General features: G+C 55.4%; 1 protein-coding gene across 1 annotated transcript; it reads left to right on the plus strand.

Moving 5' to 3' along the window:
• Positions 1–1375: 1375 nt before the first annotated feature.
• Positions 1376–24509, plus strand: FOXN4 (forkhead box N4). Its single transcript, XM_049619172.1, has 9 exons — positions 1376–1657; positions 15397–15542; positions 17498–17622; positions 17729–17839; positions 18170–18297; positions 18925–19021; positions 20274–20481; positions 22812–23204; positions 24246–24509. The coding sequence occupies exons 1-9, from the start codon at positions 1395–1397 to the stop codon at positions 24503–24505; spliced, it is 1731 nt and encodes a 576-aa protein (XP_049475129.1). The 5' UTR covers positions 1376–1394; the 3' UTR covers positions 24506–24509.
• Positions 24510–26373: the final 1864 nt, after the last annotated feature.

A 26373-nucleotide genomic window follows, 5' to 3' on the forward strand; every position in this document is an offset into this window, starting at 1 on the left:
CCCCCCCTCGAGGCCTCGGCAGGTGGAGGCGCCCGGCGCGGGCGCTCCCGGCCCCGCAGCCCCCGCCCGCCCGCCGCGCGCCAGCCCGCGGGCGCAACTTTCTTAAAGGGACAGGTAGCCGGAATCGGCGTCTACCTGGGCCCCCCCACCTCGCCGGGCGGCCTCAAGGCCCGTCCCGGCTTAGGGGGAAAGGGGAGTTTGCCGCCGAGCTCTCCTCCCACCCACCGCCTTCTCCCCCCGGGGAAGTGACGGGTTGCAAGTTTTAATGCACCCGGCATCCTTTTGCAACTTAATTCTTTTGGTCTAAATCGCCCTCCCACTGCTCCTCAACGCATGCTCGCCGGCATGCAGTTGCGGTCACTGCTGGCAAAGTTTGAAGAGGGGTGTCCCCACCCCTGCGCCCCGCCCCACCCCACCCCACCTAGACCCCCCGGGCGTGCAAGGCTGGCGGCTGCTGGGAAACACTCGCTGCAGTCCCCTTGACCCTGCCCTGTAACTGACCCTTGGGGAAAAAGCCCCCTGCACGGCTACTGCGCATGCTCTGAGCTGGACAGCTCCAGAGAGGGAAATTTAAAAACGGTTCGAGCCGCGACGGCGGCCAAATTGCTGAACGCGAGGGGCGAGCGCGAGGGAGCCCCCCTCCGGAACCCCCGCCCGCCCCAAGAGCGCCTGCAGCGGCGGCCAGACGAGGATCGGCTCCAGGTACCGCCTTGCAGGGTCGGCTTTGCTGCCTTGCATTGCATTTCCAGGGTGGAGCCCCGGACGCAGGGGCTGTGGGGGCTACCTCTCTCTTCTCCCCTTTTCTCCTTCCCGGGAATCCCTGAATGACTTTTGGGGTGGAACTGAGATTCTTGGGTGGGTTTCTGTGTTTGTTTCAAGGTTGAAGTTTGAGAAACTATGGCAAATTTTGTGTTTTTGTTTCTTGATTTTTTTTTTTTTTTTTTTTTAAGACTCTGTGTGTTTGGGGGGGGGGGGGGGGGGGGGTGGGAGGTTGGATTGGTTTTCCAGCCAGGGCATGTGGCATTTCTGAAGGCATTTCCAGGGCGGGAGCCCTGCAGGGATTATTCCCCTTTGCAAGTGGGAATTTGGCCCTCCCAGAGAAACATACATGACACGTCAAGCACAGCTTTTTTATTCACCTTTTTTGTTTAAAAATAAATAAATAAATAAATAACTGAACAATAAAGTAACTGAGCTGCGGTTGAAAAGAGGCTTGGAAGGGATTCAGGTTTTTCTGATTCCTATTTTGCAAGTCCACATTTTCCACGACTTGACATTTGGATTCTAGAGCCTTCCTATGCCCTTCCCCCATTAATTCGAAAGAACCTGGGATTTCATTCCATTCTCTTCATTTGCTTCTGAAACTCTGTAGAACTGCCCTGGGAAAGTGACCTATGATGCCCAGAAATCTTCTAGTACTTTCTTCTTTCTTTCTTTTTCTTTCTTTCTTTCAAGTGTTCTGCTGGTTGGTTGAGCTTCATCCTTCTGAACTGTGGGAAAACTGGGGTTCTGCCCTGTCCACACCATCACTGATGGGAGCTTTGTTTTCTGCTTGTCTTTTCCCCAAGGAGATGATAGAAAGTGACATCTCGTCTATGATGTCAGGAATTCTGCAAAACTCAGGGCAAAATCATCACCCCTCTCCACAGGAGTACAGGTGAGGGCTTCAGCAAAAACAAACCATTTCTTTTTGAATTGTTTAACGCGTTTATGTGCTGCTTATGGTTTCTGCGCAAGAACTATTGTTACCTTGAATTTTGCGGTTTTGCAAGACAGCCAGAAGATCTCAATTTCAAAGTTGGCCTCTCTGAGGGTGTCTGGGCTTGTGGTGTGGGGCAACTTGGGGCAACGGGGACCACTCAAAAGCCAGTCTTTTGTCTCCTCCAAGAGAGGTCCCCTCCTGGGTGACAGACTGGGCATCCTGGTGAATGTTAAGATGACAGTAGCAGTTACTGCTTCCCTTACAGTGTCCTAAGATTGGCTCCAGGAAATGTCCCCCAAAAGCTTTGGGGTGTGGGGGAGGAATTGGCGGCCACACTCCTTGGATGCTGCAGAAGTTGGGAGCGGGAACTCCTGAATTCCTGGCCTGACTGTGTGACTTTCGGCAAGGCCCTTGACCTCTCTGGACCTCTGGACCTCATTTCCTTATCAGTTAAATGACGCTCTGGAGCTGAGGCCAAAATAAGTTGTTTCTTGAGACAGGATGAAGCGAGATATACACGGGTCGGGGGAGCTCCTCAGAGTCCTTTGCCCGTTTTTTCTCTTCAAGCCTCAGAGCTAGAACGGCCTCTCGGGGTTCGACTAGTCCAGCCCCTTTCTTTTACGGTTGGGGAAATTGAGGCCAAGAAGGGAGAAGGGGCCAAGAAGGTCACACAGCCAAGGGAGGGAGGAGGAGAAAAAAGGAATGAGCTGGAGTTCCCTCCCAGCCTCTCTCGCCTGAGGCCAGGAGGCCTGACTTGGTTCCCAGTGCCCCACCTGTCAAGGCAGGCATCGTGTCCATGGGTTGAGGGGGCACAGCCCAGATTATGGAGTGGGGACAGGACAGGGGCTGGCCTGGGAAGAGCAGGCTGTCACCTCGGATCAGACCTGTTTACCCAGGGGCTGTCTGGCCTCCTGGGGCCACTACAACTCACCAGCAATGCCTTCTGGGGCAGACGACAGCCCCCAATTAGAGCGAGGTTTGCTTCCTAAGGGCTGTGGGCCTGGAGGCTGCCTTCTGAGATCCGAACGAAGACACAAATGCAAAGAGATGTTTGCTGAGATCTTGCTGTGTGCAGATCTGGGACTCCACATGTATGCTAGGCATGCGGCAATCTGAGAGCACCTACTGTGTGCCCAGCTTGGGAAGTTGCTGTGATGAGCCCCCATTGCACAGATGAGGAAACTGAGGCTTGGAGACATTACGTGAAATCTTTAACCAAGAACCCACCACCAAGGACCTCTGGGCTTCCTTCCAGCCCTGAAAGGGTTTAAATAATGGCAGGTGTAGTGGGGGCAGCATAAGGGTGTTAGGAGGTTGGGCTCTGAAATCCTCTATAATCCCAGTTGATTCCTAAGCCTCAGTTTCCTCGTCCATAAAATGGGGATAGAAATAGAAAACTCCACTGCATGGAGTTATTATAAAGATGAAGGAACAATTTCTGACTCTGCCACTTGCCAATTGTATGATTCTGGACGATTTCATTTCTACACCTTCATTTGTCTGTGTCTGTAGCAGGGATAATAAAAGCTACGGGTTTTAAATGCAATATCTATGGAAGTGTCTATCATCCAGCAGGCACTCAGTGTATCGGGGTGAATCTCCCTCTGTCCCCCCAGCCGGAAGCCCATGGGAAAACAGGTCCTTCCCCTGGACCAGCTGGAAAAGCTCAGAACCATTGATTCTTACTGTTGCCTAAAGCACCCCATAAAAGCATCAGAGTTAGGGAATCAGGTGTTTAAACTTTTTTTTAAATGTTTATTTAATTTTGAGTGAGAGAGACAAGAGACAGAGCACGAGCAGGGGAGTAGCAGAGAGAAAGAGGGAGACCCAGAATCCGAAGCAGGCTCCAGGCTCTGAGCTGTCAGCACAGAGCCCGACGCGGGGCTCAAACTTACGAACTGCGAGATCATGACCTGAGCTGAAGTCAGGCGCTTAACCAACTGAGCCACCCAGGTGCCCGGGGAATCAGGTGTTCAGAGCAGCTGCTCTGGAGTCAGACGTGCCAAGTTCAAAGTCCAGCTTTGGACATGTCACGTGATTTGCTTGAGTCTCCTAATCTTTCCCAGGAGCACGATTAGGGCGCAGTCGCTGCTAAAAGGACTGAGTATATTTTATAGAGCAAGAGACACAGAACCAGCATTTGCCGCTGTTCTTACTACTTAGTTCCATTAACAAGTGTTAAGTTTCTGCAACAGTTGGGGTCTCTGGAGGGCCTTTGTGTGGGGGCCCTGGAGGAACAGGGTGGATGAGGGGGTTCCCTGAACCCAGATTTCCAGTACTCCCCAGTCGGGGCTCCCACCAGCTCCAAGCCTTGGGGTCTTGGCCAGCCCAGCTCCCAAACTGTCTGGGGTACTGAGCAAGCTGTCCCTCTCCAGAAATAGGGCAGAGCAGGCAGTAAGCTTACTGTGTGTGTGTGTGTGTGTGTGTGTGTGTGTGTGTGTGTGTGTGGAGGGGGGTGTCAATGCCTACCCAGTTCCCTGACCAGCTGGCAGGGGCGAGGCAGTGGAGCTAAGAGAAACAGTCTTGCCTCAGCACAGGATGAGTTGCCTGGGTGTCCTGCCTTATATTTGCATGGGTTTGGGGCTTTCTTGTGTTAAACAGCTACCATGTCCCTCCCTGAGGGCAGAATAATAATAATGGTGACAACAGCAATAATAATAATAATAATAATAATAATAGCAGCCGATGGTTTCTTAACCCTTTACTACCTGCCTTCCCTGTGCCGCAGCCATCCTGTGAATGTGGCACTCCTGTGCCCATCTGGCAGATAAGGAAACCAAGGCTCAATCTGATTAAATGGCTTTACATGATGACACAGCTAGTCATGGCCAAAGTACCACTCAAACCTGAGGCTGTCCCACCCAGAGGGTGCCACGACCACTACCTCCCCGCACCCCCCGCCCCGTGCCCCTCAAATGCTGGAACACAATAAGTTGCTTTACCACCTCGCCACTGTATGACCCCAGACAAGTCACTGTCCGTCTCTGTGCCTCAGTTTCTTCATCTGTGGAATGGAGCAAAGGGAGAGCCCAATTCACAGGTCATTGGGAGTATCTGGCACTTTCTGTCTAGAAAAGGTGTTTGGCCAGGACTGGGATAGATTGCTTTCTCAGGGAGGGGAGGTTTTATGATCGCGGAGTAGACTCCCTGGCCCCTTCCAACCACTCCCATTTTTCTCCCTGAATAATAGCCTTGGAGAAGTTTATGGGCTTCTCATTCCCCCTCTCCCATCTCCAGGGAATGGCTCCAAGGACCACTCAGGCTGCTGGTCCAGCCTGGTTCCAGCCCCCAGGCAGCCCTCCACGCAGCCCTCCATCCCCAAGGACCGCCTTGGCCGTTAACTTTCAATGGCTGTGTGCAGACAGGGAGGGAGCGGGGGCAGGGGACAGCAGCTGGAGGCCGTCCTGTCCCCAAGGAGCTGTCGGGGGAGAGTCCGTGGCTGGGCCTAGACAGCAAATGGCAGCAGCCTTCCCCGCCTGAGACGCTGGGGCCTGGGGGCCAGGGCCAGGGGCAGCCGTGACCCTGTGGACAGCACCAACAGCTCACGTCCCACGTGGGTTCGACATGGGTTAGCCGGTTTCCCTTTGGTTCAAAGCTGGGAGGGAAGTGCTCCCTTCGAGGTTCTGCGGGATAATTCGAGTTACTAAGCACCTACTGTGTGCCAGAAAGCTGCGGAGCTCCTTAGCAAGTGCACCGACCCCATTTTATCTTCATGGTAACAACCGTGGAATAGGTGGTGGCATGATCCCATTTTACAGACAAGGAGACTGAGGCCGAGCATCTTGTCCAGAGGCATACGTTCAGGAAGGGGCAGAACAGCGTTGCTTTGTTGTTGTTGAAGTTTACTTATTTTGAGAGAGAGAGAGAGAGAGAGAGAGAGAGAGAGAGTGCATGTAGGTGCGGGCAGGGAGAGAGAGAGAGAGAGGGAAAGAGAGAGAATCCCAAGCAGGTTCTGCACTGTCAGCGTGGGTCTGCTGCGGGGCTCGAACTCACGGACTATGAGACCATGATCTGGCCTGAAATCAAGAGCCAGATGCTTAACTGACAGCCACCCAGGCGCCCCCAGGGCAGCAGATTTCAACTACCTGTCCCCACGTTTGGAACTTATTCTAGAGGTCAGGTCCAACAACCTCCTTTTACAGATCGGGAAACTGAGGCCCAGAGGAAGAAGGCAGACTTCTGGCTCCTTGGACATTTACCTTGTCCCACAGCCATGCGGCTCTGTGGCTCTCCTTACAGATTCTGATGCCAGACTCTCAGTTCCTCCTCTAAGAAACGGGCAAAGCCCTTCCTTTCTTTGGACAGTGGTGTTTTCATCTGTGGATCACAGTGCTGGGCACACGATCGATCATAAATATTCATCGGGTAGATGGATGGATGGGTAACTATCACCTGAGAAACAGTACGTCCATGAAAATGTAGAGAGGCTTTGTGCTTAAGTGACGACAGGGTCCCACAGTGTGGACCAGGGTGGACAGAGGCCACCTGCCTTTCCTCTTAAGCCCCCCCCGCTGAGCTGCATGTGGGGATGGTTTAACTCCCATATCAGTGTGGCTCCACCCATCAGTTGTAACCTCCTTGCAGGGGGGAGGCTGGGGGCTCCATCTGTCAGGGGCGGTGACGCTCCCAACATCCTTACACCCTTCCTCCCTCAAGGTGGCCAGAACAACTCCTCCAGCTACCTAACAGGCAAGGGAAAGAGAGGTAGCCTTTCTGGGGTCCAGCCTTCCTGGGTTCACCCCTAGAAACGCGCGTGCGTGCACACACAGACATACACACACACGCCCCCCACCCCACCCCTGCCAAGTTCCAGCCAAGTTCTAGCAAGGAGAGATTCTCTTTTCCAGCCTCCTAATCAAATCATGTCCTATTACGCTCACTCTTGGCCCAGTTGGGAATCCCCTAGCTTGCTCAACTGCATTTGATTTTCTTCTTCCTGTGAACGGTTACAAAAGATGTTACAAAAGATGTGTTAGCTAAATAAATACCGCCGTGAAATGCTTAATCCGTTTTGTGTAAAGGGTTGGATTGGAAACAGGAACAGTTTGTGGTAATGTTAAGAGCTTCCCACTAAACCACATCTCCAGAAGGCAGGTAAAAACCTTGTAATCAGAGAGGAAGTGACGTCCCGGGGCTGGGTGCGCCTCTGCTCCGCTGGGATGGTGATCTGACTCCCCAAAGGCAATATGTGCCGTGGGGTCTCCTCCTAGTGACCGTGCAAAAGGCCAAGAGGAGAGAACGCAATGGGGAAGAAAGAAGGAACGGGGTCTAAGCATCTGCTGGGGGCCGGGCCCCATCGTACACATTATCTGATCTTATCCTCACAGCCGCCCTCTGGGGGGGGGGGCGGAGGTTATGATGATGACGATTCCATTTTATAGATGGGAAAATTGAGGCACAGGGCAGGTAAAGTGATTTGCCCAAGGTCACATAGCTACAAAGGGCTTGGAGTGGGACTTCGGCCACAAGTGGATGCCTTCTACCTGGGCTGGGCTGGGGTACCCTTCTACCCTTTCCTACTCCAGCAAGGATGTAATAAATGTCCACAGGGTGCCAGGCCCTGTGCCAGTGGCTGAACAAAATAGAGGGTCTCCCAGCCCTGGCCCTCCTAGAGTGGAATGACCGGAAACGTATAAGGTGAATACCTCCTTAAAAATTGCTAAATGTTCTGCAGACACACACAGGAAGGACCACTAGGGGTGTGGGTAGCCAGAGGGAATCTCTCAGAGGAGGGAAGATTTAGGCTGAGACCAGAAGCATGAGAAAGAGCCAGCCACGAATGAGTGCATGGAACAGCATTCCAGCCGGAGGGAACAGCAGGTGCAAAGAGAACTTAAAATGCTTGAGGAACTCAAAGTTCGACAGGTTCGCTAGAGCGGAGGAGAGGAAGGCATGAGGGGAGGGGTGGGAGGCAGCCAGGGCCAGATCATGGTGGGGAGCTGGAGCCTTACTCCCCTAATGGGTTTTAAGGACAGTGCCAGGTTCTGATGTCCCTTCCAAAAGGTCACTCTGACTGCTGGGTGTTAAATCCATCTATTCCACAAATACTTGTCTAGCACTCGAGCCACACACTGTTCGACACCCTTCCTGTGGTTTACCCTGAACCAAGAACGCCTCTGTTCTGCACATGAGCTAACAGAGACTCAAAGGCACCGAGTCACCTGCACAAGGACCTCTATTAGGAGTAGAGCCAGGACTGGAATCCAGGTGTCCCTGGGCTCACCCCTGCAGTGCCTTGCCCTCCTGGCTCGTCTTCTGTCCCTCCAGCAACATGGCTGATTAATTAAGGACACTGTTAATTCCTGTCATCAGGTTGGTCCCCTGGTCACTTAGGATGGCAGCCAGGGACTCCAGTGGTGTGTCCCTTTGCCCAGGGCCACCACAGGGTCCCCTGACCAGGGACCCTGTCACTATGGAGGCACCCAGCAGATCCTTCTAAAAATGATGACGATGATTTACCCTTCCCGCCCACAGCTTGACGTATTTCAGCCAAACTGGCACAGAGACCAAGTAAAGAGGCTGCGGGGTGGTGGTTCAAGCCCCAGCTCCTTTGCGTACACGCTGTGAGGCCGAGGGCTATCGCTTCCCCACTCTGAGCCTCAGCTATCCCATCTGCGAAATGGGTTTGCTAAGATGCCTTCATCCCACAGGCTGTCGAGCATCGAGGGAGGTACAGACCGGAGAGGGCTGGCGGGGAGGTAGGCACACTATGGGACCACACTATGGGACTGTGCGTTCCTAAGTCAACTAAAAAGTTCTCTCCTCGGGCAGAGGGGCGGTTCTGTGCTTGCCCCACAGCCTGGCAAGTAGGAGTTGAGGAAATACCTATGTTTACTGAGTGTTGGCTGCACGGTCTTTAGAAGATGTTCGTAATCTCGCGAACCGCACCATGCCATGCACGTGGGTGGACTGGGCGCCCCACCCTCATGGCCGCCTCAGTCCTTACAACAAACACCCTGCGAGGTGGGTACAGGCATTAAGCCATATAGAGGAGCCAACTGAGGCCCAGAGAGGCAGACTACCGCAGACCAGTCTCACAGCTATAAAGGGGCCGGGTAGGATTCAAACCCAGGCCTGGCTGACCATAGAGCCGACACTTGGAACCACTACCTGGAAATGCCCGAGAGAAGGCAATGGGGGGTCGCGGGGGACAGGCCTGACTGGGGTTCCCTAGCTGGGAGGGGCCCGGAATGTGTCATTGCAGAGGACTCGGGAATTGTGATGAGCACACTCACCAGGGCACACAGATGAGGCAGGTAAAATGATAAGCACGTAGTAGGCACTTGGAAAATGTTGGCCGGATTATTCCACTGGCGACCGAGTATTCTGAGGTCGGTGTCCCCAGGGTACCACCTTGCTCCTCACCAGGCTCTGCCCCCTTCAGCATCCTCCCGCTTCCTGGCAGAGGTGAGCCGCCCACCTCTGCGGTCCCCCCACCCCGAGTGGCCCGGCAGGCTGTGTGTGTCCCAGGGGCAGCCCCACCAAAATGGAAAGGGCTCAACCCCATTGTGTTCCAGATGGGCAAATAGAGGCCCCGGGGAAAGGTGCTGGGGCGGGTACCTGAGGCCATTGGCCAGAAGCTGCTGAGATAAATTCTCCTGGCTCGCCCTCACCTCTCCCATCTGTGAACAGGGGTGATGACACCCACAAGGTGTGTGTGTTAGTAAGGGAAAGACGGATGTGTCCCCGTGTGGGGTGGAGAGCTGATGGTGAACTACTGAATTCAGAAGGGGACTCTGGGGTGCCAGGCAGGTCTTTCTTTCCTTCTTTTTTTTGTTTTTTTTTAAATGTTTATTTATTTTTGAGAGATCAAGACAGAGCACGAGCAGGGAGGGGCAGAGAGAGAGGGAGACACAGAATCCCAAGCAGGCTCCAGGCTCTGAGCTGTCAGCACAGAGCCCGACGCGGGGCTCGAACCCACAAACCACGAGATTGTGACCTGAGCCAAAGTCAGACACTTAACCGGCTGAGTCACCCAGGTGCCCCATCATATTCTTGACCATCACTTTAGAGTAGATGCCATTATTATTCCCGGTTTATACACTGAGCCCCAGAGCAGGTGACTGTCACACAGGCAGGAATCTTTAGGCCCTGGTCCACCCGTGTTGGGGTTCATGCCTGCTCCTAACCACGGTCTAGTTTGCCTTCCTAGAGCGCAAGCGCACGTAGGACTCTAAGGGAACCTCTACTCTGCCGCCATTGCTTTGTGGCTGGGGAAACTGAGGCCAGGAGAGGGAGACTCACTTGCCCCAGATGATAGAACTGTGGAAATGTGACCAGAGTGTTTACCTGCAGACTGTTCCCATGAGTCATAGCTTCTTTGCACCAAAGGGAACTTGGAGGCTGCTTGGGCTCATCCATCCAATAGGAGCCTGACCCCCATCATCCCTTGACTCCTGCTTGAATGCTCCCAGGACGGGGAGCTTACTACTTTGTGAGCCACCTTAGTACAAGGCTCCCATTTTTACAGAGCCGTTCCCTGTCACTTCCTCGCTGGTGGGAGGTAAAGCGGGGAGTTTTTCATAATGGGACATACTAAAACTCCAAATTCCACGCAATCAGCTCCTGAAATTTCCGAACCTCAATCAAATTTCCAATTTTAAGGCAATATAGACACACCAGAGATTTTTCCATAATGATCGAAAAGACTGTCTCAGACCACCATCACCTGGTAGAACTTTGTGAAAAGACCGTTCCAGACCACCACCACCTAGTAGAACTTTCTGTGGTGATAGAAACGTTCCAATTTTGTGCTGTCCAGTACGGCAGGCACTGGCCATGTGTGGCCATTGAGCACTTGAAATGTGGCTGGTGTGATAAAGAAACTGAATCCATAATTTTAATTTTAATGAATTTAAATTTAAATAGCCACGTGCGTGGGGCGCCTGGGGGGCTCAGTCGGTTGAGCGTCCGACTTCGGCTCAGGTCATGATCTCACAGCCTGTGGGTTCGAGCCCCACGTCTGGCTCTGGGCTGACAGCTCGGAGCCTGGAGCCCACTTCCTGTCCTGTGTCTCCCTCTGTCTCCGCCCCTCCCCCACTCTCACTTTGTCTCACTCTTGTCTCTCAAAAATAAATAAATGTTAAAACAAAATTTTTTTAAATAAATAAATAGCCACATGCGGCTTCCTATTGGATAGCAGAGTGCTAGAATTTTCTAGAATCCACAGAGCCCATTTCTTCAACCGTTCCTTGTAGGGCAGGGAGAAAGGACAGTGGGACTGTAACCAGCCCAGTCTCTTGCTGGGGGACCCTAGACAGGCCTATTTCTCCCTGGCCTCCGTGTCCCCATCTGGTAAATGGGAAGGTGGTAATGATAACAATACCTGCCTGACCGGCTTGGGCACACAGTGGGGACTCACCCACCCCAAGCTGTGTCCACAGGCTTTTATAAAATTAAATAAAGTTAAGCTGGGCCTTTTATCCCCTCCCGGCCCTTTGGACAGCAGGGAGTGGGGCATCTGGAAAGCTGGGTCTGTTTGCTCATTTGTCCAATCTGTGAGGACTTAGTGAGCACATACTATGTGCCTGGCCCCATACTGGGCTCTGGGGTACAGCTGCTCCCTCAGGGGGTTCAAGGTTCCCTGCTGCAGCATCAGGTTGTCCGGGGGCCACCTAACCCAGCAGTGGACTCAGCCCGGGTCCTCGCATGGAACTCTATGCATCGATGAGGGACAGGTCATAGGGACACTTCACTAAGCCACCGTGGAGAGAGGGCTGGGCCGATGGGCCTCTGGGCAGGGAGCAGAGGAAGGGTGGAGGAGAAGGGGACAGAGATGGTTGAGGACCCAGGCTGGGCAGTGGGGACGAGACACTCCCCATTTAGGCCCTAGAGCACCCGCACTCTTCCTGTGATCCACAGCGAAGAGGGGCCCGAATGCCGGCTGATGAGACAGCAGAAAGCGAGCCAGGCTTCGGGGCCAGCGGATCCCCGGCACAGAGCCTCTGGGCATCCACATCCGCTGCAGGAGACCAGCTGGGCCGGTGCCAGGCACACTGACAGAGACATTTTGGCCTGGGCAAGAGAGAGACCCAGCAGGGGGAGCAGGGCCTGGCCACCGACCCCCGGGATGAGCAGCAACCCCCCACGAAGGGAGAATGGGGACCAGGCCTGTGTCAGAAGCTGAATATGCACTGGCTAATGTGATCCTCAACACAACCCAGGGAGATATGGACTGTTATTCTCCCATTTTCCAGAGGAGAAAACAGAGGCCCAGGGACCAGAAGTCACAGGGATTCATCTAGTCAAAGCTTACACTGTGCCCAAGACCCTGTTTCACCACCTTGGGGCTGTCCTTCCCCCAGAGCTTTTCTGGGAGGTGCTAAAATACAGTCTCCTGGGCACCACAGCTCAAGGGTGGGGGGGGACCCCAGGCTCTGGGCTAGGTCTTGAACCCTGTATTTCAACCAACTCCTGGGCAATGCTGTGTACACAGCCCCCACTGGAAAGCCCTAGGATCATGGGGGCGGGGTGCATCACCCCCAGGTCACATCTAATTCTCGGCCCATTGTGCCACAAAAACAGCCTCAGACTGGCGCAGACAGACCTGGGTTCGAGTCCTGGTCTGGCCTCAGCTTCTCCATCTGTAAAGTGGGGCCGCCTACTCCCCGTCCCTGTCCTGGAGGGGTTGCAAGGACTCAGGGAGGCGGAGGATGGCTCAGTGAGCACCAAAAGTCCCGGGCACCGCGGCCATTGTCACACCATTCTTTGTGTCGGTGACCTGGGGTCAGCTTACTTCGACCAGCCAAGCAGGCACTTAAGTAGCACCTCTGTGTGCAGGGACACCGGGTGATACAGGGCTCAGGGCCAACCCTCGGTGGTCCAGCAGGCAGGGCAGGGGTGGAGAGATGGCTGTACAGACTCACGGGCCCTGTCAAGGCATAGGGAGCCGTCAGGAGGCAGAGGCGTCCCCGAGCTTGGGGTCTGGACGGCAAAGACTTCCCGGAGGAGAAGCCACACTCCTGGGCTGGAATGAGCGCCCCCCCTGCCCCCTGGGAGCCGGGAGCCCTAGCCCTGGTCTTTTTCAGGACTCCGAATAGGGAGAAAACGGCTTCTCCTCTCCCAACCTCAGTGTCCCCATGGGTAGAATGAGGGGTGGGGTCAGATGATGTCTGGAGGGACTTTGGCCGTCAGAAGGCAGTTTGGAGTGAGCCCCCCAGGGATGGGCACCTTTCGGGTGGGGAGAGGAAAAGCAAAAGGGGGCATTCCCGGCAGGGAGGAATGGCTAGAATGCAAAGACGCGAGGTGCGACGGTGCCTGGGTGTCCCGGGGGCAAAGCGGACACTGGGTGGCCCCAGTAGGGATGATGCCAAAGGAATGGGGAGCCAGGTGGACACCCAAATGGCAGGGAAGAAAACCACATAAATTACAACCAGAATAGCACCATTTACTCGGCCCCTCTATGGGCTCAGCTACATCGATACCCTTCCGGGATCCTTGCGTTATGGGGAAACAGGCTCAGGACGGTTAAGTGACTGCTGAGGGTCTCAGTTTCTCTATCTGTAAAATGGGGATAGCATGGAGCCCAGGGTCTGGCATACAGGAAGTGCTCAATAAATGGGAGCCGCTAGTGGAAACAGCAACAGAGGCAGGTCCGCGAGACCAGAGTCCAAAGCTTCGATGTACTTCTAGTCCTCTGGGAACCTAGCTAATGTGACTTTTGACGTTAATATTGGTATTAATAATGACAGCTAAGTCAGACACCGTTCCAAGGGCTTTACACACTTAATCCTCACGACGCCCTATGAGACGGGAAGTGTTGTCAACCCTATTTTACAGATGGAAACTGAGGCTCAGAGAGGTTAAGTCAGTGGCCCTGGGCACACAGGTGATTAGAACCCAGAGCCCAGGCTCTTAACCACTCTGGGAACTAACCACTCTGGGTCACCTGCTGCCAGAGACTTTGCTTACTGGTGGCATGCAAGAAGCCGGTTTGTTTGCAAGCCCCTCACCTCTATCCATCCCTCCCTGCTGCCCCAGCGCCAGACGGGGCCACGTGGGCAGTAGGGAGCTACAGCAGGTAACAGAGCAGGAGCAGGGTTCACACCACCAGCCTCTGGGAGGTGGGCCAGTCATGGGGTGCGGAGGGGTGGGTGGGGACCAGCCAGACGTCCCCAACAGCGGGCCCTGCCCTTCGGCCTTACCCCATGGTCTCCACGGGCCCGAGGGGACAGATGGCATCGCCCAGGCCTGGGCCGCGGCTGTCACTCGCCAGATGAGTTACGAGCAGGCTGAAGGAGTGGCAGCCGGGGGTGGGAAGGGGCTACAAAAACAATTGCAGGGAGACCCCGGGACAATGGGGGCCACGTGCCACGGGGGCAACAGTCGTTTGTCGCACAATGGGCCGCCGGGGGGGACAGAAGCCAGGCCAACTGCTGCTGCTGACAGGGCCGGCCGGGTTTTCAAATCGTTTCCAGGCCCTGTTTTCCTACAAGGCAGCCAATCGCTGGGGTAGCCGGGCGGTCACCTGATGCCAGCTTGGTGGGCTGAGGGCCGAGGCCCGGCGACAACCGAGCAGTTGTGGCCATGGCAACGCTAATTGTGGCCCTAAAACAAGGGGAGAGAGAGAGAGAGAGAGAGAGAGGGTGAGGTGGGAAGGAGGGGGAAGAGAGGCTGAGACACCAAGGCAGAGGAGAGGGGACGCTAGCTGCGGTGGCCCGCAGGTGACAGAAGCCGAGGTCCACCGCGGGTCCCCTGTCACATGCAGGACAAAGCCAGAGGCTGCGTTGTTTTTTCTCTCTCCCCCTTTCCTTGAAGCCCCGACACATTTCTGCTTGAAACGTGGAGCTTAGCATTTGGACCGCGGGCCTCCGGGCTGCAAACCAGAAAGGCCCTGGCCGGTTTGCAGCCACGTTACGACGTGGACGGGATGCTCCCGTGGGGCATCTTGGAGCCGTGTGGCAAGCATGACGTCGGGGGTGCTGGGGGTCATGGTTACCCCACATCGGGGTACCTGCCTGCCATCCTCAGTGGGCAGCCTCTTCCTTCCCGTAGAGACTGATGGTTTTGCTCGCACATTTGTTGAGGGGTGGTGGGCCTGCGTCCCAAGTGGAGGCTCCGGGGGCTTCCTGGGGTCATGGTGAAGAGCTCCGCAGCCTTCAGGCTGTGCTGCCTGGTTTCCAGACCCCCCGCTTCCTGTTACACATGGCTTTGGGCCAGTCACTCGGGGCTCTGAGCCTCAGTTTCCCCATCTGTAAAAGGGGGGGGGGATGTGGGCATATCCTACCTCTCAGGGCTACTGTGGGGATCGGGCGGGATTGAAAAGGACTGTGCTTGTTGAGCACCGAGCCCTGTGCCTCAGTTTCCCCACCCATAAAATGGGAATCATAATAATACTACCCTTTGCCTCATGAGGTGACCCAGAGATTTAAACGGGTTTCTGCCTGCGAAGGGCTTGATATGGTGCCGGGCACAGAGTAAGTGCTCAACAAACATGAGCGTTTATCATTCTGGGGAGAGGGGCTAACGTGAGATGTGTTAAGTGGGTAAATGAAGGAATGAATGATTTGAGGATGTGTGATCCTGGCTGCCAAAGCGGGAGGATCCTGGGTCCCCATGTCCAGCCCCGGGGACGGGCAGATTAGGGAAGCTGGGGGAGGTGAGGGACTAAGGGGGCGATTCCAGAGGTGGGGGGGGGGCCCCCAAGAGCTGGCCTGAGCTCCCCGCCCCGCCCGAGCTCCTGCCCCTCCCTGCAGGCTCCTGGCCACCACCGGCGAGGACGACCTTCCCGGGGACCTGCAGTCGCTGTCATGGCTCACAGCTGTGGACGTGCCGCGGCTGCAGCAGATGGCGAGTGGCCGCGTGGACCTGGGTGGCCCCAGTGCACCCCACCCACATCCAGGTAGGCTCAGGGGTGAGGTGGGGGCGGGGCATGAGGGCGGTGCAGGGGAGGGGCGGCGCTCAGCACTGCCACCCACCCGCCGTATGTCTGCGGCCAGATCTCTGTCCGTGTCTGGGCCTTTGTTTCTCCATCTGTAAAATGCGACTAATCATGCCTTCCTCAGAGGGATGTGGTTCATTCATTTGCTCACCACTGTGCACCAGGCCCTGTGTGAGCTAAGGTGTCGGTGAAGAGCAAAGAGAGCCCTGCCCCGACCCTGATATGTCTTGAAGGTCTAAAGCAGTTACCAAACTGTGGCCCGCGGGCCAGATGCAGCCGGCAACCTGCAGCCTGTTTGCTTTTTTTTTTTTTTTTTTAATTGCCTTCGTGTTCAGAATGGTTTTACATTTCTCAAGGATGGTAAAAAACAAAAACAAACAAACAAAACAAAAGAGAAGACAGAAGCTATATGGCTGGCAAAGCCTCAAATATTTGCTCCCTGGCCGTTTACAAAAGCCTCCTGAACCCTGATCGTCAAAGAGGTCATACGTGGAAAGTGCCGAAGGTCCTGGCACACAGTAGGTGCTCAATAAATGGCAGCCAGTCGCAGTCATAGCAAGTGGACTAAATATTTAGAGACCCAGAAAGCACTGGAGACCAACAATCAAGGAAAACCATCATCACAGTATGTTAAAAGGACCGACAGTTGAGAAATTCGTGTCTAGGATTATTTCTTTCATTGAACAAACTGTTCTTTGCCAAAACATCTATAGCAGGGGTCAGCAAACTTTTAACGTAAAGGGTCAAGGAGTAAATATTTTAGACTCTGTGGGCCATACGGTCTCCATTGAGATGCTCAACTTTGTCACTGTGGCGCAAACCCAGCCCTAGACAATATGTAAACAAAGGGATGTAGTCGCGGGCCAGTAAAACTGTGTTTACAAAGACATGCTGTAGGCTGAGTTCGGCTGGCTGGCCGTGGTTGGCGAAGCCCCGATCAAGAACTTCCAGCTGTATGACCTCGGGCAAGCACCCTCCCCCTCTGACCTGTGTCCTCCTCTGCGACAAAAGGACAGCCGCACTGCCCTCGCGGGGTGACGCGGAGACGTGACGCCGAAAGCTCCTTGCACGCACAGTCGGGGCTGTGTGGCACACGAGCGGGAACCCTCCCCTCTCCACCGCGTTACCGCACGCCTCCTGTGTCCCTGTCTCCGTGCCAGGGGTTTGGAGCACTGGGTCATATAAGATGTGGTCCTAGTTGTCAGGGAGGAGCTGAGGGTCTGGTCAGAGAGAGGGCAAGGCGGACAGATCACAGGCACAAGGGGATGAGCCCAGAGGGTGGCAGCCAGGACTCAGAGGAGAGCTTCCTGGAAGAGGTGGCCCCCCCGGGCAGGATCATCTTGCAGGTCAACTTTGTTTTACCTGGAAGGTAGCCCCAAGTCAGAATGGTACAGTGAGCATCTGTGATAGATTAGCCATGCTAATCTGAGCTAATCCTTGGCGGACGAGCAGGACTCAGCAAAGGGGAGACAGGCACAGAGGCATTTAGAGCTAAACCTAGAGGACTGGGGGATGGAGGCACGTTTTTGAGGAGAGAGATGAACATAATGAGTTGATGCTTTAGCTTCACGATGGACGAGGGCCAAGATGTTCATGACATCATCATCGTTAATTATCCGCTCGTATTTATCGAGAGCGTATGTGCCGAGCAATGTAATGAGCACAACCTCCTGACAACTTCATACGTAGGTAATCTCGGTAGTGCCGCTGTACAGATGGGGAAACTGAGGCTGGCCCAAGGCTCCTACAGCTGGTAGGAGCCCACTGGTCACTCCCACGCTCCCGGGCAGTGGTTTGCCAGGCACCTGCTGTGCACCTGGGTGGGGGACGGCTCCATTCTCCGGAGGTGCCCGGGGACTGAGCTGCTCTGACCCACTCCTCCAGCCCAGCGGCATCTCTGTGCTTCTCTTTTGCAGGTGCCTTGGCCAGGGCAGCCAGCCTGCATGTGGGAGCCACCCCAGGTCCACTGCTCCACGGCCCGGCTGGCATGGTCCCCCCAGGCATGCTAGGCCTGAGCCCCATAGCCAATCACAGAGCCAGCGTAAGTGCCACCACGTGGGTCGGGGAGCTAGAACGGGGGGTCCTCCGGGGCTGGGGTGCCCCACCCTCACCCTGACCTCTGTCTCCCCCTCTTGCGGCCTCTGCAGATGAACCAGATCCCTGTGGGGGGCCAGCCCTCATCCAGCCTGCAGGACCAGCCACAGCTGTACTTGCCCGCCTCCCAAACGCAGTTACTGCTGCCCCCAGGCACCCAGCAGGTACTGGGGGCTGGCGGGGGCCCCTGGACTCGGAGACACACACCCCTGCCTTGGGCTGGCCAGGGAGCTCTCTGAGCCTCAGTTTACTCCCCTGCAACATGGGCATAACATTCCCCGTGTGCGTGTCATTGAGTCCTTCATTCAGTCCCCTAAAACTGCTGTGCGGGGCAGGGACAGGATTATTTCCTGGGGCCATAGACCTGACATCTTGCTAAACAGCATCTCCTGAAAAGGGAGCCCAGGGTTGGGGCTGGGGGGCGTCCTGTGAGTGGCTTATGCTCTCTCTCACCTTTTCTCTCTGCCACCCTTCCCTGCCACGCCTGTGAGAAGCACCCCCCTATGGGCCTGTACGGCTCCCCGTTTGGAGCACGGCCTCCCTACCCCCAGCCCCGCATGGCTGTGCATTCGTCTCGGGAACTGCACCCCAAACACTACCCCAAGCCCATCTACTCATACAGGTGAGGTCCAGGACGGGCTGGGGCCACGAGGGGCTCGGGGAGGAGAGGGGCGAGGCTATCCCAGACAGCTAGATGTGGTGCGATGGCTCAGACTTGCAAGGGGGAGTTTGGGGGGGAGTGGGGAACCCCCAGGTGGGACCTGCTCGAGGAAGGACCATCGTGTGTCCAGTCAGCCCCCAGGGCTGAGAACCCACTCCCGACTCTGTCACTCATAAACTGTGTGGCCTTGGGGAAGTGGCTTGGCCTCTCTGAGCCTCAGTTTCCTCTGGTGTAAAAAGTCATCGAAACAAGAGGATTGTGTACCTCACAAGATTTGGATACGGCTGGGGCGGGAGGTAAGCAAGCCTGGTTAAAGTCTAAAGGCCCATAGGCATGAATTATGGAGAAGGAATAAAGAGAGGAAAAGCACTTTCTCAGATTGGTACCAGTGTCCGAGCTCAGGGTCAAGGAGAAGGGCGGGAGGTGGGGAAAACGTAGGGCCGTGGAAAGGTACCAGAGCTAACGCCGTTGGAGCGTGTAGGGGCTGGTACCGCTGGGGTCAAGCAGGGCAGGCTTCCTGGCAGAGGAGACCTGGGGCCGTCAGCCCGAGCCACCGTCACCCCCGCCTTCTCCACCCTGTGCCTCCAGCTGTCTGATTGCCATGGCCTTGAAGAACAGTAAGACAGGCAGCCTGCCTGTGAGCGAGATCTACACCTTCATGAAGGAGCACTTTCCCTACTTCAAGGTGAGGGGCCCCAGCCTGGCCTAGGATTGCTGGAGCCGCCCCGGCCTCTCGTACTGCCAGAACCCAGGACCTGGCCCCGGGGCCACACTGGGTCGCCCTTTTAGGCCCCCAGTTGTGTCCATAGGCACCGTTCACACAGTCAGGGGCAAAGAAATCCAGAAGGGAAAGGGGGCATCTGAGCTGGGCTCTAACGAGGGAACAAGTTCACCAGGCATCCGCGGCAGCAGGGGAGGGGGGCGGCGGGAAGAGGGGCTAACCTAGTTACTCAGCACCGACTCGGTTCAACATACGGATGCAGGGGCACCTGGGTGGCTCAGTCACTTGAGTGTCTTGATTTCAACTCAGGTCATGATCCCAGGGTCATGGGATCAAGCCCCACGTCGGGCTCTGAGCTCAGCATGAAGCCTGCTTAGGTCTCTCTCTCTCTCTCTCTCTCTCTCTCTCTCTCTCTCTTTCTCTCTCTCCCCCCCCTTCCCTTCCCTCCTTCTCCCGGCTCACGTGCTCTCTTCCCCTCCCTCTGAAAAAGTGAACAATTTCAAAAACATGCTGATGCAGAACACAGGCTTGGCAAGAGCTTTTGCCCCGCCGAGCCTCGGTTTTCTCATCCATAAGATGGGGAGGATAATACCCCTCTGCCAAGGTTGGCGAGGACTCTGCGTGTAAAGGGCCTGGCAGCTCCTGGCACGTGGTGGGCCACTAGGAACGTTAGTTTTGCTGGCATCCAAGTAAACTCAGGAGCCGGTGGTCAGAGGGTCGGTACCAAGCTGTGAGGTCCCCGACTTGGACCGTGCCCTCCGCAGAAAATGCCGCGCACCATAGTGTGTGCGGGAGGGGAAGAGGCCATGAGGTGCGCTGTCGTATCTGCTTACCTCACAATCAAGTATGAGCGTTGAAAACTGTCTGGCATTGAATACACTCGGCCAGTTATCCGTGCATTCGCATCGGCTCGCTTGCTCGCCGAGCGGGAGAGAAAGGACGGAAAATTCGGCATCCCCGGGCCGGTTCTCAAGTAGTAACTGTTGGCTGCAGCCAAAGTGCACCTGCCCCTTTAACAGGGCACGGGCCCTCCAGTTTGCCCCAGTCCCTACCGCTCTCTCTCGTCTTCCCAACTCAAGGCGGGTGTCGGAGTGTCGTGTTACCCCGCCCCTGCCGCGCCTGCCCCTCTAGGCCCGCCTTTGAGAGGCCCCTGGAGAGGAAGAGCTCATAGGGAGGTCTCTGAGGGGGTCTCCTGCGCGTCCGTCTCTCCCCACAGACGGCTCCCGACGGCTGGAAGAACTCGGTGCGGCACAACCTGTCCCTGAACAAGTGCTTTGAGAAGGTGGAGAACAAGATGAGTGGCTCCTCGAGGAAGGGCTGCCTGTGGGCCCTGAACCTGGCCCGCATCGACAAGATGGAGGAGGAGATGTACAAGTGGAAGAGGAAGGACCTTGCCGCCATCCACCGGAGCATGGCCAACCCCGGTGAGGCCCACACGCACCGCCCGGCCCGGCTCTGCCTGCGTCCTGCCTGGCCGGCACCAAGTCTCGGCCCGATGGGGGGCACACGGGCCTCTGGTGAACTTCCCGCCTGTGAACTATGCCTCCCCTCCCTCCCCCCCTCCCCTGTGGCTGCTCAGCTCAGAGCCCTGGTCACAGGTCTGGGAAAAGCTGTTCAGTCTCCCCTTAGCAACCCCTAGTTTCTCCCAGAGAAACACCAGACGAGACAACCACGGGATGACGTCGCTTTCGTACTTCTCCTACCACATCGGCACTGAGTTTTAAAACCATAAAATAATAGGGGCGCCTGGGTGGCTCGGTCGGTTAAGCGTCCGACTTGGGCTCAGGGCATGATCTTGTGGTTCGCGGGTCCAAGCCCCGGATCGGGCTCTTGGGCCGGCAGCTCAGAGCCTGGCGCCTGCTTCGGATTCTGTGTCTCCCTCTCTCTCTGTCCCTCCCTCATCACGCTCTGTGTCTGTCTGTCTCTCTCCCTCAGAAATAAACGTTAAAAAAACTTTTTTACATATTAAAAAACATAAAATGATAAAATAATAAAGTAATAACACCCAGTGTGGGCTAGGATGTGGAGAAACAGGCACCTCCGTGTCTAACTGATGGGAACCTAAGTGAAACTTTTCCGGGACACAGTAATAGAACAAAACCCTGCAAACTGTACCTCATTGTTTGCACCAGTTATTATTTTTTTAAGTTTATTTATTGATTTTGAGAGAGAGAGACAGGGAGAGCGAGTGGGGGAGGGGCAGCGAGGGAGAGAGAGAATCCCAAGTAGGCTTCACGCTCATCGTGGAGCCCGACGCGGGGCTCGAACTCACAAACCGTGAGAGCGTGACCTGAGCTGAAACCAAGAATCGCTTAACTGACTGAGCCACCCAGGCACCCCCTTGATCCAATCACTTCTGGCCACGTGTGCTGAGGAGATCAAAGATTTCAACAAAAGGCTTACACACAACGTGATTCATCACAAAATTATTTCTAATGGTAAAAAATTGAAAGCAATCTAGACATCCTACAAGAGGGGATTAAATAGACACAATGTCATACCATGCAAGGACTAGAGAGAAAAATATTTTTGGAATAGAAAGAAATACTTCCAACACAACAGGTGAAAAAAAGACAGGTTATGAAGCCATATCACACAGCCTCATTATATTTTAAAATGCATATGTGATGTTACATGAACATATACATTTATATATGTGTGTATATCCACTCATATGTGCGTATATGTACTTATGTGGACACACACACACACACACACACACACAGACTAGAAGAAATATACCAAACTCTTTACTGTGAATGAAGAGACCACTGGTAATTTTTATATTCTTCACGTTTCTGTATTTTCCAAATCTACCCTGTTCGTGAACCTCTTTGCTATGAGAAAAAAAATATGGCATGTTTTGTTGTTGTTTTTTTTTTTTTTTTTAATTAAGAGATGTGAAGGGGAGGGGAGAATGTGAAATGAAAGGCCAGTCCCACCCAGCCTTAGGAATATGTGGCCTGACTCCATGGGGATTGGCATGCCTGGTATTTGCATATGAAGGAGGACAGGAGTATAACTCAGACACGAATAATTCAATAAAGAGAAGAAAAGGGGACCATAGCAGGGTCCGGGAGGCCCTCAGCGGAATGAGTACCGTGTGATGCCCACCCCTCAGAGAGCCCTGGGGTCTGGCTTGAGACCTGAGGCCAGCCCTGACACGTTTAGAGTAAGACCCAGGTTGGAAGCATCCTCTAAAGTGAGTGTAACCTAAATCGATCCTGGGACCCTAGCGGTCCAGTCTCGAACTGGTGTTACGGTCCAGGAGACACGAGCCAGCAACCAAAAGTAATTCCACAGTCATGGTCTTGTTCGTATCCAAGGCCGTCAAGGAGGATCCAGCTTTAACTCACAGCGACACTTCTTAATGTCTCTTGAGCAGCAGGGAGTGGTGAGGGCCCCTTGCACATTGATGCATTTTGTCCCCATGTGGTGGATTTGTAACCTCCGCCGGACCTCCTCTTGCAGGGCGTGAGGAGCTCCAGGCGAGGTCCTAGGGTTACTGCACTGTCCCAATGAGAGGAGCTCATGTTATTATCCGAGGCCCTTCTCCTTCCTCAAAGACCCTACCCTGTGATTTCATGACATTTCCCCCAACAACACTGTGTGGAGCGTATGATGCCATCTCCTAGATGAAGAGACTGAGGTTCAGAGGGTCCAAGAGGTTGGCTAACGGTCACGCGCATGGTTTACCACTGGGGCCTGGGAACTGCAGGGTGGCTGCTCAGTGACCTCTCCCACTTGCCTGCAGAGGAGCTGGACAAGCTGATCTCGGACCGACCGGAGAGCTGCAGACGCCCTGGCAAACTGGGAGACCCCGAGGGCCCCGTGCTGACTCATGCCACCACGGTGGCCATGGCCCATGGACGCCTGGCTGTCTCCCAGCTTCCGCCCCAGCCACTGATGACCCTGTCCCTGCAGTCCGGCCCCCTGCACCACCAGGTCCAGCCCCAGGCACATCTCGCCCCAGACTCTCCCGCCCCGGCCCAGACCCCACCGCTGCACGCCCTGCCGGAACTGAGCCCCAGCCCCCTCCCCCACCCCGCCATGGGAAGGGCGCCCGTGGACTTCGTCAACATCAGCACCGACATGAACACTGAGGTGGATGCCCTGGACCCCAGCATCATGGACTTCGCTCTGCAGGGTGAGGCCGGAGGAGTGGGGGGTGGGGGTGGGGGGCTGGAGGGCCAAGAAGATGGGGGAGGGCAAGAGAGAGGAGGTCTGCATTTCCACCTCCGCTCATTCCTTCAACAAGCACTCCCCAACGGCCTAATGACGGTGAAGTACAGCCAGCATTTAGTGAGCGCTTACTGTATACCAGGCCTCGTGCCAAACGCGTCATAGCCATCACCCCCATGTCACCCTGCATCGGCCCTGGGGGGCCACTGCCATTTCACGTCCCCATCCTGCCAGTGAGGAAACTGAGGCAGAGGAGCGAGGTCCCCTGGCTCGCTGGTGGCCCAGCCGGGATTTCAACCCAGGTCCGTCCGACCCCCAACTTTTCCACTCCCACTGCTTCCACTCGCACGTGCCAACCTCATGCCGGGTCACACTCTGGCCCCCACTGCCTGCCACACGGTCCTCCCTGATACACAGGAGCTGAGCGGATGACCCTTGTGACTCATCCGTTCACGACTGTGTGCCAGCCAATGGCCGAGAACTCCTCTGCCCTCAAGGAGTTCGGTGTCTAGAGAGGGAAACGGACCGGTTGGCAGTTTGTTAGTTAGCAAGCGAGCGAGTCACGTACAGCTGTGAACTGGGTGTATCCGGACCTCGCCGCCTCCTGCCTGTCCCCCGAGATTATCATGTAGTCAAACTGTGTTGTAAACTGTGTTGTGCTGTTCTGTCCCCTGACCTTGCCACAGTGGGACCCCTTAGTGAGAGTAAGTGCTTCCCACACAGCCCCCTGTTTAAGCCCCCGAGGGGAGGAGGAGTGGGGGGGTGGGGGCGATTGTCTCCATTTCATTCCAAGGAGCCTGAGGCTCCGAGACAGAAGTGATATTCCCAGGGATGCCCAGTGGGAAGGGAGGGGGGGGCGGCTAGAACGAACTTGGTGTCTCCATGCTCCCCTGCGGTACCCAACTTTGAACCCCAGACATGGTCTTTGCCTCTTCCTTAAGATAGGATTTGAACTCGGTCTGTTTGACACGAAGCCAGCTCACCCAACCGCTTTTGTCTTTGAAAGGGAACCTCTGGGAGGAGATGAAGGATGGGGGCTTCAGCCTGGACACGCTGGGGGCCTTCGGAGACTCCCCCCTCGGCTGTGAGCTGGGGGTCTCGGGCCTGACCCCCGTCTCCGGCGGCAGCGACCAGTCCTTCCCAGACCTGCAGGTGACGGGCCTGTATGCTGCGTACTCGACCCCAGACAGCGTGGCCGCGTCGGCCACAACCTCGTCCTCCCAGTACCTGGGCAGCCCAGGGAACAAGCCCATCGCCTTACTTTGAGGTGACGCCTCACCTGCCCCGGCACCCGGAACCCCGGGCTTGGGGTTCCTGGACGCAAGCCTCTCACATCTCCGTCGGCACCCCGGGCCCTCTCGCACCTCGGCAGGAGGCCTTTGGGGCCACCTCGAGTCAGAAGGACAGAGGACAACGGACGGGCATTGCAGCCTCCCTGACCTCCTGACACCTGAAAACGAGATTTCTCCAGCCTGCATCCCCGCAGTGCTCCCGAAACGACCCGCAGTCCCCTCTGGGGTGGGACCGCCATGGAAACACCCCGGCAGGGAGGCCCTTTAATTTATTCTTCTGGGATTAAGCCTCCACCTCAGCCTCCAGAGGACAGGCCTTGAGGCCAGGAGCAGAGCTGGGAGACTGGCGCACCTCTCTTGGACCGGACCGGGCTGAACTCCGGAATGGGTGCCCGGCCCTCCCCTCCAGGCTCCCCACTCCCGGAGTCTGTTGGAGTTTCACACAACAGGTCCCGGGCCCATGCAGGGCACCGTGTCCCTGTGTACATTTATTTATATTTATTGGAGCCCATCCACACCACCTCTCGGAACCCAGCCCCTGGCCTCTGGAATGAGAGTCCCCGGTACCTCTCCCTGCATCCTGGCAACCTTAACTCCCGAATTACCGGTGAATTGTGACGCCAACTGGCTCTTAACCCCTTTGCAGCCCTGGGCTGCTTTTTAGAACAGAAAGCACTTTTGACACTATGAGACATCCACTTTTTCTAAATTAGATTCCAGATACTTTTTTTTTTTTTAACGTTTATTTATTTTTGAGAGAGAGAGAGAGACAGAGTGCGAGCAGGGGAGGGGCAAAGAGAGAGGAAGACACAGAATCCGAAGCAGGCTCCAGGCTCCGAGCTGTCAGCACAGAGCCCCGTCGTGCGGGGCTCAAACTCATGAACCATAAGATCATGACCTGAGCTGAAGTCAGAGGCTTAACCGACTGAGCCACCCAGGCGCCCCAGAGACCGGATGACTTTCTAACTGCTCAGGCATGGTCCAGATTTCTTCCCACGTGCTCCTAAGAGGGGAGGTGCCATACATAGTTTGGGGCTGGGGGCTTTCTAAGGGCAAATCGGGAGGGGGATGGGAAGAATGGCAGGGGCGTTCTGTGCTGGAATTAAAGACACTCCTGGTGGAGGGCAAGCAAACTGAACCATGTAAAACTTGACCCATGCAGCGAGTGGGGGCCAGCAAAGCTATAATGCAGAGTATTTATTGGCACCTGTTTGTCTGTTCATTGCCCTGTGACCGTTTTACGTTTCTTTTCTTTTTTTTTCTTTTTGTCAACTGATTTTGCAAGTGGCGGATTCTGCAGACGGTGGGTTGGAGGAGGGACAGGAGAGGGGGGTGGGGAAAAGAGAAGGTAACTCGGGATCTTCCAGCTAAGGTGATGCCAAGAATCTGCTAGTGTGGCTTGTGCCACTGCCCTCTCTTGACCAGCTGGATGTTTGGCTCCTGTGTCTGCGAGTTCCCAAACCCAAGAGCCAGAATTTTCATCAGCCAGCCACCTGGAGGGTTCAGGGTTTAGACTTGTCTTGAAGGGCCACCTTTAAGTACTTCCTACCTGGTTCCGGAACTTTCTGCCGAGCAGCCACCATCTTTCGACACAGTCCGGTGCTGTGCGTCTGAGCAGGACCGCTCAGCTGCTTTGTGTGATGTGCCCCCCGATAAGTTAAGATGTTTGAGTCATTGTCAACAAAGACCCCGTGTTCGGGCAACACCAAGACTCTGTAAGAGTAGTGATGAATAAATGTCTTCTGTCAATAAAGGCTGAACGGCAGCCCTGTGGCTTGGGGGAAGATGGGGGAGGGGGGAGGTGAAGGACAAAAACGCCATTTGTCACAACCCTCACAGGTG

This window comes from Panthera uncia (assembly GCF_023721935.1).
Source record: "Panthera uncia isolate 11264 chromosome D3 unlocalized genomic scaffold, Puncia_PCG_1.0 HiC_scaffold_8, whole genome shotgun sequence".
Classification (NCBI taxonomy): domain Eukaryota; kingdom Metazoa; phylum Chordata; class Mammalia; order Carnivora; family Felidae; genus Panthera; species Panthera uncia.